General features: G+C 62.4%; 3 protein-coding genes across 3 annotated transcripts; 2 read left to right on the forward strand and 1 right to left on the reverse strand.

Annotated features, from left to right (window-relative positions):
• Positions 1 to 727: 727 nt before the first annotated feature.
• Positions 728 to 1,603, forward strand: EMIHUDRAFT_226722 (hypothetical protein; the record flags this gene model as incomplete). Its single annotated transcript, XM_005788521.1, has 2 exons — positions 728 to 754; positions 1,205 to 1,603. The coding sequence occupies 2 exons, from the start codon at positions 728 to 730 to the stop codon at positions 1,601 to 1,603; spliced, it is 426 nt and encodes a 141-aa protein (XP_005788578.1).
• Positions 1,604 to 3,548: 1,945 nt separating this feature from the next.
• On the forward strand, positions 3,549 to 5,874 carry EMIHUDRAFT_423335 (glucose 1-dehydrogenase). The gene is made up of 6 exons (XM_005788522.1): positions 3,549 to 3,858; positions 3,970 to 4,269; positions 4,430 to 4,552; positions 4,656 to 4,914; positions 5,428 to 5,464; positions 5,675 to 5,874. The coding sequence occupies exons 1-4, from the start codon at positions 3,628 to 3,630 to the stop codon at positions 4,791 to 4,793; spliced, it is 792 nt and encodes a 263-aa protein (XP_005788579.1). The 5' UTR covers positions 3,549 to 3,627; the 3' UTR covers positions 4,794 to 4,914; positions 5,428 to 5,464; positions 5,675 to 5,874.
• Positions 5,875 to 11,271: 5,397 nt separating this feature from the next.
• EMIHUDRAFT_110392 (hypothetical protein) lies at positions 11,272 to 12,420 on the reverse strand (the record flags this gene model as incomplete). Its single annotated transcript, XM_005788523.1, has 1 exon — positions 11,272 to 12,420. One exon carries the CDS (start codon positions 12,418 to 12,420, stop codon positions 11,272 to 11,274), a length of 1,149 nt encoding a protein of 382 aa, XP_005788580.1.
• Positions 12,421 to 14,990: the final 2,570 nt, after the last annotated feature.

Below are 14,990 nucleotides of genomic sequence, written 5' to 3' on the forward strand. Positions count from 1 at the left end.
AGGGGCGGGGGGAACCCGCAATTTGAGATGCTGAGGCATCTGAAATTGCCCGATAGCCGATACGATCTCCATTCTAATTTCGATTGCCTCGAGCATCCCAAGATACATGAAGCAATTCAGGATGCGCGCGCATCCTGAATTGCTTCGCGCATCCTGAATTGCTTCATGCATCTTGGGATGCCTGAGGCAACCAAAGATGTCCACTACATCCCTGGCTGAATGAGCCATACATCCTGAGATGCTGGCCGGAGGGCGCTGCATCTCAGGATGGCTGAATTGGCGTCGCCATCCCTGAGATGTGGCAAGCATTTTCAAATGGATATTTTAACCTCAGATAAATAAGACAATCCAGAATGCGCGCGATGTGCGACGAGGCCTAAATAGTCCGCAGCGCCCCCAATGGTGCGCCGCATGGAGGGCGAGCTCTCCCTCTCCCTCTCCCTCTCCCTCTCCCTCTCCCTCTCACTCTTAGGGTTGCCTAAGTAACGTTAAGAGCTGAACAGTGTCAACAGTGGGCCCCCCCAACAACAGTAGCTAACGTTAGGCCGACTGAACAACAGTAAGGAAGGCCTGGCAGTAACCCACGACGATCTCTAGTGTCCAGTGCGGGTAATACCCGAAAATACCCGGAAAATTCCAGGTATTTTCGGGTTTTACCCGGGTTTTTTGCCATTTTCTGCTTGCTGGCCGCTGAACAACAGTAACAACAGTAACAAACAGTAACAGCATGGGCTGGGGTGAACACTTGAACAACGTTGAGGATTTCAGCCAACACTAGCGCAACTGTTAGGCCCAAAGTTAACGTTAGGCAACCCTACGTCACTCTCCCTCTTACGCTCCCTCCCTCTCACTCTCTCTATTCTCACTCTCCCTCTTTCTCTCCCTCTTACTCTCCCTCTCCCTCTCTCTCTTACTCTCCCTCTCCCTCTCCCTCTTCTCTCTCTTCCTCTTCCTCTCCTCTCCCTCTCCCTCCTCTGCTCTCTCTCCTCTCCCTCTCCCTCTCCCTCTCCCTCTTACTCTCTCTCCTCTCCCTCTCCCTCTCCCCCTATCACTCTCCCTATCCTCCCCCTCTCTCCTCTCCCTCGTACTCTCTCTCCTCTCTCTCTCTCACTCTCACTCTCCCTCTCCCTCTCCCTCTCCCTCTCCACCTCGGCTACGACGTGCGCCGGCGCCGCCGCGGCTACTTTGTGTACATCCACCGGAGCTTGGGCGCATCACTTCGAGCAACGACGTCTACTTCGACGAGCGCTCCTTCACGCTGCTCGGCGGTGTGATGTCCAACGTCAAGCTCCGTGGCGGCATCCGCACCCAGAACATCACCCCGCCTGCGCCACCTCCGACGACGCCAGCCCTTCCCGGCACGGCGCCGCCCGTCGTCGTCGATGCCTTCGTCCCCGCCGACGCCAACGCCATCGAGCTCGCTCGACGCTGCGAAGGGCGTGGGAGCTCAGCAACTTCGTCATCGGCGCGTCTGCCGACACCTCTGCCGCTGTCCACTACCGTTCTGGGGGAGGTGCTGGAGGTCAGTGCTCAGATCGGACCCGTCCCAATCCCGAGGAGTGCCGAGGAGGCCGTCAAACATCCCCTAGGCCCAGTGAGGTAGTGCATCTGACCACTCCGGATCCTGCTGAACAAGCTCCTCTTGTAGCTCGATCGGTCACACCGCCATCGCCGTCGGGGAGAGGGGGGACGACACTGCTTCGGCAGCGTGCACCTCGATCCTGTACCGTGTTTGTTATGACCCCCCCCAATGAACACACCAGTGAGGGTGGGCGAGACGATCGAGGGGTCCCGTACCATGCGGAACCGACCCTATCCAGTGCTCAAGTGCTCAAGAAACAAGCCCGTACCATGCGGAATCGACCCTATCCGGTGCTCAAGTGCTCAAGAAACAAGCTTCACACACAGCTAACTCGTACCTTCGTACGATCAGACATCAGTGTACGTGTGAGACAGACGCTGACCAGTGTGGAGTGTGTGTCCCCCGGCCGCGGCGCGGTGCGGCGGCGTCACAAATCCGACCACAAAGCGCCGGGACGCGGTCGGGCGATCTGAGGTCCAACTAGGCGTATGTATTGTCCATCCAGGGCTATCACCTGGCAAAAGGCGCCTGCGGCGCCGTGGTCACGACAGTTGTTCACAGCCTTGTTATTGAGAAGAAAATACCTCCTATGGCGCTGTGCGCTGGCCTGTGAGAGGTTGAGGTGCGAGCCCTGGAGGCCCTGGGGATGGGGGGGGACTACCCGCGGGCTTAGAAGGCCCGCGCGCAGGGGGGTGGGGCATTGAGACCGGTCATGAATGAGTGCGCGACACGCATGTTGCGAGCAGCGTTGTTGATGTTTTGCGCATCGCCACTTCACACCTGCGTAACCGCCTCCAATCCCACCCAGCACCTCGTGACTAGGGGAGGGCGCCTGGGTCTAAATTTAGTGCGTGTGAATGAACTTTAGTGATAGTTTAGTGCGCTATTTAGTGCGTGTTCGAGTGCGTATTTAGTGCGTCTTTAGCGCGAATTTAGCACAAATTTAGCACATATTTAGCACATATTTAGCACATATTTAGCACATATTTAGCACATATTTAGCACATATTTAGTGTGTTTTATCTCCAATTTAGCGCCACATTTAGTTCACTTTAGGTGCGGGCAGCTGCAGTACATTTAGTGTGGGTCCCGCATCTTTAGTGCGGCACGCATCTTTAGCACGGCTTCCCAGCCACACCACAGCTAGCCAGGGCCGCGTGCTTTGCTCCTTGGCTGCCAAGAATGCACCACAGGAGATGCCTGGCCCCTGCCCTCATGACCCAAAGGCAGGCTCCCAGACCCAGTGAGGCTAGATATGCAGCCCTCCAGAGCAAGATCTCCCGACTGACACCGGCACATAACCGATTCCCGAGAGGAGGACCAGCACAGTTGAATGCGCCACCGCAAGCACCACCTCCGACCGCACAACCCATGCTGTGCCCGTGACCACCAGCTGTAATAGAGTAGAGGTGAGGGTCGGTCTTGGAATTTCAAAGCCAATGTTGAACCAAAGGATGAAGGATCCAGACCACGAGGACAGAAACGGCCAAATGGCAATGATCCATGTAGTCACCGCAAGCAGCTTTACATACGCGTGTACTCGTAGCATGTTGGATCCAGCCCCAGCCATGCACCCGGAAAGCACCCCCTTGAGGTTGATATTCATTCAGCTGAAGAACCTTCTTCGTTCGGTTGGTTGGGGATGGGACGGGGAACTTTTGCGAGTGGGCAGGGAACTGCAGGGGGAGAGGGGGAGGGAGGCCCAGCGAGGGTCTGCGGCTGGATCCTACTGCGCGGCTGGACTAAAGACGCACTAAACCTCGCTAAATCTGGATGTAAAGTCGCAGTGAACTCGCGCTAAATTTGCGCTAAATTTGCGCTAAAGTTGCGCTAAATTTGCGCTAAAGTTGCGCTAAAGTTGCGCTAAATTTGCGCTAAAGTGCGCTAAAGATGCAGTAGATAAACACTTCACACCGCACTAAATTTAGACTCAGGCGCCCTCCACTGGGTGTGTCATGCTGCTCTACAGAAGAGCCGGCCTCGCGGCCGTGGTGTCGCTGGCCGGCGCCTCCGCAGTTGGCGGGCTTCGCAGCGGGCCGCCGTCGATGGCGGCGGCCCCTCCCGCTCCCGTGGCTGTTGTCACCGGAGGCAGCCGTGGCATCGGTGCCGCCTGCTGCCGCCAGCTCGCGGCGCGTGGATACGGCGTGGTCGTCGCGTACCGCTCGGACGACGCGTCCGCTGCGAGTGTCAGCGAGGAGATTGCGGCCTGCGGCGGGCGGGCCGTCACCGTCCGTGCTGACGTCTCGCGCGAGGAGGACGTCGTGCGTCTCTTTGAGGTTCCTGCTGCACGGCCGCTTCTCTCTCCCTGCCGCCTCTCACTCGCCGCTGTCCTCGCTCACCCCACCGCCGACACCGGCCTCACCGCCGCCCCCACGTCCTACACGCAGGTGGCCGACACCGCGTTCGGCCCGTCCTCGCGGCTGGCCGTGCTGGTGAACAACGCGGGCGTCTTGGGCCCCGCCGGCAGCCTGCAGGAGGTCGCCACCGCCGATCAGCTGCGCGCGGTCTGCGACACGAACGTCGTCGGCCCGCTCCTCTGCTGCCGCGAGGCCGAGCGGCGGATGTCGACCAAGCACGGCGGGCAGGGAGGCAGCATCGTGCAGGTCTCGTCCGGCTCGGCCTACATCGGCTCGCCCCTGCTCTACGCGGCCAGCAAGGGCGCGCTCAACTCGCTGACCATCGGCCTGGTCCGCGCCAGCGCTCTCACCGCCAGCGCTCTCACCGCCAGCGCTCTCGCCGCCGCCTTGACAGCCCTCACCGCCCAGCCGCCGCCCTCATCGCCTCCGCTGCCCCCCCCCCCCCCCCACCCACCCACCCACCCACCCCCCTCCTCTGCGCCCGGCGCAGGTCCGCCCGCTCGCCGAGGGCGGCGTGCGGATCAACACGGTCTCTCCCGGCATGACCGACACCGACCTGGTGGCTGACGCGGCGCAAACCTTTGACTTCTCGCAGGAGCGCGGGCGAGAGAGGGTGTTAGCCGCGCGTAGGTCGCCGACGTAGTGCGTGATGAAGTGGCGCCGCGCCGCTCACACCCTCCCTGCCCCCACCCCCTCTTCCCCTCGCCTCTGCGCAGATCCCGCTCGGCCGAATGGGCACGCCCGACGAGATCGCGAGCGTCGTCTGCTGGCTCGCCTCCGAAGACGCGGCCTACGTCGCAGGCGCAAACGTGCGAGCGGCGGGCGGGCGGCCGCCCGGCACGACCCTCGGCTGAGTTCGACCTAGCTGGGAGGGGAGGCGGTCGCGAGGCAACCGCGGCCGGCGAGGCGTCGCGCGACGGCGGGCTCGCTCGCCGCGGCGTCTTGACGGCTGCGCGACTTTGCGATGGATTTCTCGTGCGCCTGCCCCCCCCCCTTCCCCCCCTCTCCTCCTCCCGCGCCCTCCTCTTTGCACCATCGCTCGAGGACGATCTCAAGCCTATCTCCCGCACCATGGGAGCTACAACCAACACTGATTTAATGAGACTGAGAGCGACCCCCCTCGCAGACCCCTCCCCCTCCCCCCGCCCTGCATCCCCCCTCCCCGCGGCGAGGAGGATCGACAGCTCCCTCGACTGATCCCACATTCTGACGAGTTCGCTTCAACCGGAATCTCACGAATGCTGAGCCGCGTCCCCGCCCGCCCGCCCCCCCCCCCCCCCCCCCCCAAACGGGATCGAGGAAGAAAACCAACTTCTTTTTCCCCCCCCCCCCCTAAAGCTTGTTTTTAGTTTGGGCAAACCGGCCTACCCATCGACTGAGGACCTCTTCCCGCCCGCCCCCTCCGCCCCTCTGCGTCTGCCTCCCTCTCTCGCCAGTCGCCTCCCTCCCCGTCTCATGACGAGCTCCGCCGCCTTCTCGCCCGCGCAGGACCCTCGTGCTCTCGACCTCGTCGCCCTTGAATGAGGTGGGACGACGCCACTCCCCTCCCCCCCCCCCCTTCTCACGTGTGCCCGCACGCCCTCCGATGACGATACTCACCTCAAAATACTTAGACATGCATCTGACCCGATGTGATGCGAACACTTGTCCCGAGGAGGCCGCGCTTAGAGCCCCGCCGGTGCGCACCTGTGCCCGCACCAGCTCCTCACCCCCCTCGCCCCTCCCCCCGGGCCAGGGCCGAGGTCAGGCATGGCGGCAAGCGTGCGGAGCTAGCTGGCCCCCTATCTGGCGCACTATACAGGCGGGTGATCACCTCAGACACCAACTCTTCAACCTCCCATCGATCGATCGAGCTTCGAGGGTCAGTAGTTCGGCTGGCGACATCGGTCGTCGCGAAGGCAAAGGTAAGGTAAGGTAAGGTAAGGTAAACTTCTCCACACACACGCGAGGTGGTGGGGCAAGGGGGGGCAACCCTCGCGTCTCCACGTCTGACGACAGGAGCCCCACGGCATTCAAAGTGCAAGGCCCAGTGCGCGTGGGTGAGCGGTGTGTGTGTGTGTGTGTGTGTGTGTGTGTGTGTGTGTGTGTGTGTGTGTGTGTGTGTGTGTGTGTGTGTGTGTGTGTGTGTGTCACGTCACTGCATCCTCCGCCGGTTCCTCCCGTCGCCTCTTCTTTGTTCGAATGTTTTTCAATCCATCCTTCACGAAGCCCTCCCATGTAGCTAGCGTTCTTGGCGAATGTCTCGAAATGGCCAGCAGGCGCTGTCTGCTCGCGGTCTGTGCGGGCCGCTCGTCCTCCTCGCCCTTCTTTCGTCCTCCCGTCCCTCCCCTCCACCATGGCCTTCTCGGCACTTCTTTCTCCATCCGCCTCGCCCTGCCTTTTCGCATCGTGCCGTTCGCCCTCCATTCGGTGACCTCCATGGCTGTCCGCCCCTTTTTGGGTGGCGCTCTCGATACGGTTGCGTCAACCTCGACGTCGCTGTCGCCCTCCCCGTCCCCGCCGGCGTCCGTGCCTCGGTTCGCGTCATCGGTAGCGTCTCCGTTGTTCCCTCGTGCCCCGCCGTCGCCCTCTCTGCTCGGGCCGTTAGCGATTTCGCTCCTCCTGCGTGTCGCCCCTCCGTCCCCTCCCCTTTCTTCGTCGTCATCGTCGCTGTCGCGAAAGCCCTCCGGTCCCTCGATTCCCTCGCCTATCCCCTCCGCTGCGTCGTCCCAGTTTATATCCTCATCCTCTGCGCACGTCGCGTTGGCTTCCTCTCTCCCCCTTTCCTCCCTGCCCCTCTCGCTGTCTGGTGTTAATGGACCCCCTTCCTCTCCCTCGCCACCGTCACCGTCTCCATCCCCGTCGCTACCGCCCTCCATGCCCGCCGCCCTTTGTTTCACACTCGTCTCTGCCATGTCCGCCGTCGCCGCCGTCCTGTCTGCTGCGCTCTGTGCTCCGTGGTACAGTCGCTTATTGTTGCTCAGGATTAGCTCACGCACCAGGACAGCCTCCTGCTCGTTATTTTGGCTTGCCGATATGCATCCAAAGTTCCACGCTAGCTCCTCCTTCGTCACGTCTATCTTTTTGCAGTATCTCGCGAATGCCGTCCGCGCTTGCTGGGGTGTTATTGCGTTCGGATCCGCCCTGGTCCCCGCCCTGTATCCCATCTCCTTGCGGTGGCTCCTGTATGAGTCCCCATATGACCATGTGATTTCTTGGCCTTCCTTGACTCCCCTCTCTGCAAACAGGACCATCACCTGCGCAGCTGCCTTGCCTAATTGTATCTCCTCGTAGCGTACGAAGTGCGTCGCCCTCGTGCCTCGTTTCGGCTCATTCGATGCTGCAGGCCAGTCGAAGTTACACCGCGCCGCGACGCTGTCAAAGTCGTCCCCGCTCTCGTCGTCACTTCCATCCAGCTGCGTCCCCCCTGCTGCCGTGTGTCGTGATAGTTCGTCTGGTACTGTCTCTGGTGGCTGCGCCGTTCCTGTCCGGAAGATCTCCCCAGTGTAGATGCTACACACCTCAAATTTCTCTAGCCTCCTCGTCGCCAGTAGGCCGAGTTCCCCTTCCGCTATGCTAGAGGGGCCTACCTTCGCCCCTTCCACCGTGCCGCCCGTCGTTAGCATGGCCGTCGTTACTTTCGCCGCCGCCTCTGCTGCTTGTCGGCGGAGCGCCTCGCGCCTTCCCTCGTCTCCATGCTCCTGGTCTTGTTCTTTTTGTTTTCCTGCGCTTCCTGTCGCTGGTCCGGCGACGTATCTTGCCGTCTGCCTTCGCTTCCTGGCGGGCCGCGTTTCCTTCCCCTCGTCCCGTCTGTTTTCTCCTGCGTGGTCGCCCTCGCGTGCGCCGCTCGCCGTCTGTTCTCCTCTCTGCTCGCCGTCCTCGTCCCCTCGCTGTCGTCGCTTCCCTCCGGCGCTCGCCGCATCGTCGTTCCTATCACCGCGTTTCCTGCGCTGGCCTTCGCCTTCGAGCTCGCAGTGGGTCGTTTTGAGTGTCATCCCCATCGCTCTCGTCGTTCTGCCTCTCCCCGCTTCGAGGCGTCTCTCTGCCTCTTCCCTTTCCTTCTCCTCGGCATCACGTTGTCGATGTCGCCTCCGTCGCCAGCAAATACACGCATTCGCCGCCCACTCCATTTCTCGTATCCTCTCCTTCCTTTCCTTCTGTCCCTCTCTCAGGCGTTCTGTTTCCGCGGCTACTCGTTCCTTCCTCTCCGCCTCGAGTCCCTTCCTCTTCCCTTCCCGTACTTTGATTATTGATGCCGCCGTCTGCTGCAGTGCCTTGAGTGAAGTCACCACCCGTGTGTCATACTCCCTCATGATGTCTTCTGGCGGGTCCTGGTCCATCACACTCGGCTCGGGTAGTCGTCCAGCTAGCAGTTGCTCCATCGCCTCCCATTCCTCGTCGCTCTCCCTTCTCCCCGCGCATCTCTTCGTCGCCCCAGCAATGGCGCGTACAGCGAGCGCCTGGGCTTCGCACTCTGCGGTGTGGGCGAGTGTCCGCCTCCTTGACTTCGGCGGCGTCCATCGTAGCGCCTTGAGCACGTCCGCCGCGCCTTTCCTCATCGCCCGGTGGTGCTCCCTCCTCTCCCCCTTCACCGCCTCGCACTCGGCGCATAGGACGTGCCTAGTGTTAGCTATTGTCCTGCAACATCCAGGATGCCAGCAACCTTCAGCCCCATCGGCACATGCTCCTCCTCCCTCCTCGTCCCACCCGTCCTGCCACGCCTCTGCCTCTAGGCTGGCCCTCCATCGCCTCCCGTGCTCTATACCTCGGGTCTGTCCCGTCCGCATGCCGTGTACCAGCCTTAGCCTCGCCTTCTCCCCGCAGGCCTCGGGCTGGCGCTGGGTCGATTTTGGACCCCGTTCTCTGTCTCCCTCGTATCTCGTGTCGCCTGATATCGTCCCCGTCGCCTTGATTACCGTCCTCCACACGTTGTCGTCTCCTCCCTTTCGCGCTGCGTGCCCGCCGTCCAGCCGCTTTCGTACCCATCGCCCAATTTTCTCCTTCGCTTCTTGATACAGCCTCCTGTCTCGGATCTCCGGCGCCTGCCCCTCTTCCTCATGCATGTAGATGCATGCCCTGTTCGTCACGTGTCGTGCTAGGTCCATCTCGTACGCGCTCGTTACCCTGCTCCGCAGGTGTGCCTTTGCCGCCGCGTCCGCCATGGAATTGGGCGCGTTGCCCGCATGCCCCTCCGTGAAGATGAAAATCACGTACCCTCCGTGGCGCTGTATAATGTCGATTTGTGCTTGCACCGCCGCATTGAGTGCGCTCCTATTTGTCTCGCCGCGTGTCCGCCCCCGATACGCCCGTTCGATCTCCTTGAGCGCCGTCTCGCTGTCCGACATTACTAGGCATCGGTGAGGCTGGAGGGTCGTTTCTGTTTCGTCCGCCTTCGTGCGCAGGAAGCTGTAAATGGCGTACATCTCGGCGTCGACAATCTCCCACGATCCCGGCAGGGCGCCTCCCCATATTCTCCGTCCTATTCGCTCGTGAATCTGTGCCCTGGTCTCTTGTGTATCGTCATCTCCCTCTTTCGGCTGCACGCCCTCCCATCCCCCGAACGATGCTAGCCTTCCGTCTCGAGTCTCCTTCAGCGAGGCGTCCGTCGCTGCCGCCGCTGTGAAGTGGTGCCACTTGTGCAGGCGGCACGCCAGGTCCCTCGCCCTCCACGTCGTGCTCGTTCCCCGCTCTCGCATGATCCGACACTCGCTTTCGTCCATCACGATCTCGTTCTCGCCCTCTCGGTCGTGTAGTCGCTCTTGCGGCGCGCTCCGGATTGCGCCCTCCGCCTCGTCGCTCCTCAGATACAGTCGTAGGACGGGGTCGCGAGCAATGTCGTTCCTCCCGATCTCTTCGTATCCCGCCCTTCCTCCTCCCTTTGTCCACATCTCCTGTACCGCCCCTCCGATCTCCTCCTCGATCGCGACGTTGTCGAGTACCGCTTGCGGCGCACCTCGCCTCCACTCCCCGCCACCCACTAGGTCGTCTATCTCTTGCCCATGTCCGAGCGTGTCCGGTTCGTCACTCCCCCACCATGCGTCCCCGCCGATCGTCGCCTCTCCATCGGCGGCTACTCTCCACTCGTCGCCTCCCCCGTCCAGGGCCATCGTCTTTTTCGTTTTTTCCTTCTGCTGTGCATCGCTATCTGCTGCGTCGCTCTCTGTGCTCGGCTCCTTGCCTAGGTATAATGTTCTGAAGGGTAGCGCCGAGCAAAGTAGATGAATGTGTTCAAAAGTCGCCGATTGTGTGTGTCGTGGGCTCGTGGGGAGAAGCAAGGAAAGGGACTGTTCCCGGGCATTCACACTATGTTCCTGAGATAATTTGGCGATTATATCCATAAGGGATTTCATCCCTTCTTGGATTGGAGATTCGTGTTTTGGTTCCGGTTTTGGGTAAAACGTATACAGCGAACGCGATGTGCGGCCTCTGCCTAGCTTGCTGCTTCTATGCGCGAGCTACGGCGGGACCGCTCTATCGAGTAGGGACATATACCCAACTCCGAAGTAGAGCTGCCGGAGCCCGGACGCCGGAGCGGACGACAGGACAGCTGAGGGCGTATGTGTCCCCCCTGTCCCCCCCCCCCCCCCCCCGGCGCTAGGGCCGAGCGTTTTTTTGATCTCTGGCGTCTGGGTGAGTGTGGGGGGCCGCCGCCGAGCCGCCTCGGGGTGGCGGGCGGGCCGCGGGCGTTTTGAAAAACAGAACCAACAGAAAACAGAGGCGAGAGGGGGGCCACTGGTGGCGGGTAGCGCGGGCGTCGCGCGGTACGCGCCGGGCCGTCAGCGCCTTTCGAAAACAGCGACACTATGCAACACGAGGGTTAACCCCTAAACGGCTGTGGTTCCCATATGGGAACTTCGCCCAGTTCTGTGAAAGAGAATTTAAACAAAACAACTCTCACTCACAGTGAAACCAACTACCAAGAGAAAGACGGCTTGATACGGCTGGTCGCAGCGACGGCCGATCCAGCAGTCGTCTGCGACATGGCAGTGGCCCCGGGTCATGTGCAGCTGGTCCCGAGCGGCTCAGGTCCCAGATCGAATCTCGGACCCACAGATTCTAGATTCCTTTAGATTCCCTGGATTCCCGCAACACTGGCCCTCCTTCCCCGCGACCGACCGCTACGACCCGGCGCCACCCGCCGCCCCTGACCCCGCCCCTCCCCCTCCCCCCTCAACCTTCTGACCCTTCCCAGGCGCGCCTGTGGCTGGCGGCCACGTCCCTCGCCCTCACAGCCTCGCGGTCTCCCGCCGCGGCCGCGCCGCCGCTGCCGCCGCCGCTGCCGCCGCCGCCCTCGCCGCCACCCGCATTGACAGCCGCGCAACTGCGGCAGCCGCCTCCACCTCCATCTCCGACCTACCTCCCCGCCTGCCGGACTGCCTCGGCGCCAGCGGCAGAGGAAGGCGCAGGCGGCGGCGGCGGTGGCGGCGGCGCGGTGAGATCGCTGGTGTCCCTGCCCGCCTCCCTGCGGGCGTAGAAGAGCGCAGCCTGCTCGGCGGTGGCGAACATGCCGAGGTAGAGCGGCTGGCCTCCAACCGACACCTTCAGCTCGTACTTCTTGCTGCCTTTCTGCTTCGGGTGGTAGTAGACGCCCTTGTAGCCGCTGTTGCTGCTGCTGCTGGTAGCTAGAGTCAGGCCCTCCCTCCCCGCCTGCTGGACTGCCTCGGCGCCAACAACAGAGGAAGGCGCGGGCGGCGGCGGCGGCGGCGGCGGCGCGGTGAGATCGCTGCCGGTGTCCCTGCCCGCCTCCCTGCGGGCGGAGAAGAGCGCCGCCTGCTCGGCGGTGGCGAAGTAGCCGAGGTGGAGCTGCTTGCCGCCAACCGTCACCGACAGCTGGTACTTCTTGCTGCCTTCCTGCTTCGGGCGGTAGTAAACGCCCCTGTAGCCGCTGCTGCTGCTGCTCGTAGCTAGAGTCAGGCCCTCCCTCTCCGCTTGCCGGACTGCCTCGGCGCCAGCAGCAGAGGAAGGCTCAGGTGGCGGGGGCGGTGGCGGCGGCGCGGTGAGATCGCTGCCGGTGTCCCTGCCCGCCTCCCTGCGGGCGGAGAAGAGCGCCGCCTGCTCGGCGGTGGCGAACATGCCGAGGCCGACCGACTTGCCGCCAACCGTCACCTTCAGCTGGTACTTCTTGCGGCCTTGCTCCTTCGGGTAGAAGGTCACGCCTTTGTAGCCGCTGTTGCTGCCGCTGCTGGCGGTGAGAGTCAGGCCCTCCCTCGCCGCCTGCAGTATCGCCGCGGCGCCGGCGGCAGTGGGAGCAGCGCGGGGCTGCAGCTGCTTGGCGGCGTCGGCGCGGCCGTACTCTGACCGAGCGTAGGCGGTGGCCGCCTCTTCGGCGGTGTCGAAGCAGCCGAGGTGGACACGCTTGTCGCCATCCCGCACCTGCACCTGGAACTTCTTTCTGCTGCGGTCGTAGCTCACGTTCTTGAAGCCAGTCGTGCTGTTTTTGCTGATGGCTGGAATCAGCACGAGGCGCTCCGAAACCGGTGGCGTCCGCACGAGGGGCGCCATGGGCAAGAAAAGTGAGAAGATGCGAGGAAAAGAAACTGCATTCGCAGTCGAAAAAAGAATTCATAACAGCATAGCAGGCTCGTTTGGCGTGTCCGTATTATTATTTATTTAAGGCCAGGAGTTCTCGCAAGGCGGAAAGCGCGACAGCGGCAGCGCGCAGCAGGGCAAAACATGCATCGATTCTTCAGTCGCTCTGCCGGACGCGCTCGCTCGCTTTGAGGGTCACCAGTGCAAGCCGTGTGGACGCCCAGAATAGCCTCCCCTGGCTTAGCTAGAGTGAGAGATATTGTGCACGTGGTCAGCCTCTACAATATATACAGTGCTGTCTTAAGGTCCGACCTGTGGGCTCTGCCTGCGCTCGGCACCGGGCACCGCCTCGGTATACAAAATGCGCCTGCGGGCGGACCCTCACAGATCACAGATCACACTGACACTTTACCTCCCAGAGCTCGTCTAGGTCCGCCACGGCCATCCTCAGCCTCCAGAGGGCCCCTGCCCGGCCGCGGCGCGGTGCGGCGGCGTCACAAATCCGACGTCAGTTCACCGGGACGCGATCGGGCGATCTGAAGTCCAACTAGGCGTATGGATTGTCCGCCCAGGGCTATCTCCTATCACCTGGACCCCTCAATGGACGCCTGCGGTGCCGCCCCCACGAGGTGTTGTTCACACCTGTCCAACCATTCGTGCAGCAGGAACGCGCTGTGTGTGGCTGGCAGCAAACTCAAATGACGACGGGTTGCAGCCTCGTAGCTCAACGGCAACATTGTGCATGAGGAAGGCTGATAGAAGCGTGTTCGCCGGATTACGTGGCTGGGTTCACAGCGATTGTAGGAAAATTGGGGGAACCTTGACGGTCGCGGCCTTCCGACTCGCGCCTCCGCCTCACTGGCACTATTGTAGCCCTGGCCGGTGCGCGTGCAGAGTTGAAGTTCCGGAGTGAAAATTCGAACGCGTTCTCTCACGGTGACCAAAAGATGTCCACCTCAGAGGCACCTCCGGAGGCAGGCCGCCGCACGCCGGCGACACAGCTCCAGCTGTCGAACTGACCCGCAGCTCCTCTCAGAGCGGGAACTGTGACAAAAGTTGACTGAGGCGGTTGTCAGGAATCATCATACGGATCACATGGTGGCTCTTTCATGACGGGAGACCGCCCGACCACTCCTGGGTGGCACTGCCACCGGTGTCGCTCGACGTCCGCCTGTCGACAGCGTGCCGACAGCGACACAGACCATGTGGGACGCGTCGAGTATCGACCTCTACTGCTTACCCAGCCTTCGAATGTATCCTGGCTGTGGTCCCACACCCACTGGTGTCCATCTCAGAGACCGCAGGAGGTCATGAGGGTCGATGGGAGTGCCAACCCCACAATGCCTAAAAACCCAGCCCAGTAGAAAAGGCAACACAAAAACACAACCGGACCCAAGACGCAAAGGTCCAAATCTTCACGAGACTCGAGGAAAAATGTGTGTGTGTCGCGCGCCTTGCGGGGGGGGGGGGGGGGGGGGCGGAAAAGAGGAACCTCTTAGCGCCATCGCCATTGGTGCTGCAAGCAGCGAGCGCCGGGCGACGACGGCTTCCCGCCTCCCGGCCCCCCTCGGCACACCTCCGCTGCTTAATGTTTGACGACTCGAACCCGTGAAGCTTCCCCGTGCGCGGGTTACCCCGCACACGGGTCAGCCTGCCAGCCACGTATCCACGCAAGCGTGGTCCGCGCGCATGGCATACAGTAAAAAGAATTTAAACAAAAGAACTCTCTCTCACAGCACACAGGCTCGACACAGGTGCGAACTGGCGCGTGCTAGTACTATCACCGGCACACCACCGGAGCCGCCTAAGCGACTCCGTTAAGAACGGCAATGCACTTAGCACCGTGCACAATGCCGCTGTTCCCGCACGCTAGCTCGTTCACCGTCTGCCACGCCACGGCGGTGTGGAGAACGACAGACAAGCGCTGCATAAGTAAAAAGAAATTGCGCGACTTTCGCTCATTTCAGCATGAGCGGCGCCATCCTCCCAGCCCAGCTCGCCGACCTGGCTCGGGGCGACCTGGCCTCGCTGCGCGCCTTCCTCTCCGGGGAGGGGACGCACGGCACGTCGCTCGCGGCCCAGCTCGACGCGCGGCACGACACCGAGAAGCAGGACACGCTGCTCACCTGGGCCGCTCGGCACGGGCAGGCCGAGGCGGTGCGGCTGCTGATCGAGGGCGGCGCGAGCGTCGGGGCGGCTGACAGCGGCGGCGCCACCGCGCTCCTCCTCGCGAGCGAGGGGGGGCACGTCGACTGCGCCAGGCTGCTCCTCGAGGCGAGCGCAGCGGTCAACCGAGCTGCTGACGGCGGCGTCACGCCGCTGTTCATCGCGTGCGAGACGGGGCAGCTCGAGTGCGCCCAGCTGCTTCTCGAGGCGGGCGCGGCGATAGAGCAGCCCACGGACGACGGCACCACGCCGCTGAGCGCTGCGAGCTTCAACGGCGAGATCGAATGCGTCCGGCTGCTCCTCGAGGCAGGCGCGGCGGTCAACCAAGCAGACGCTGAAGGCTTCACGCCGCTGTACGTTGCGTGCCAGGAGGAGCA

The sequence above is a fragment of the Emiliania huxleyi genome (genome assembly GCF_000372725.1).
Source record: "Emiliania huxleyi CCMP1516 chromosome Unknown EMIHUscaffold_134, whole genome shotgun sequence".
NCBI lineage: Eukaryota > Haptophyta > Isochrysidales > Noelaerhabdaceae > Emiliania > Emiliania huxleyi.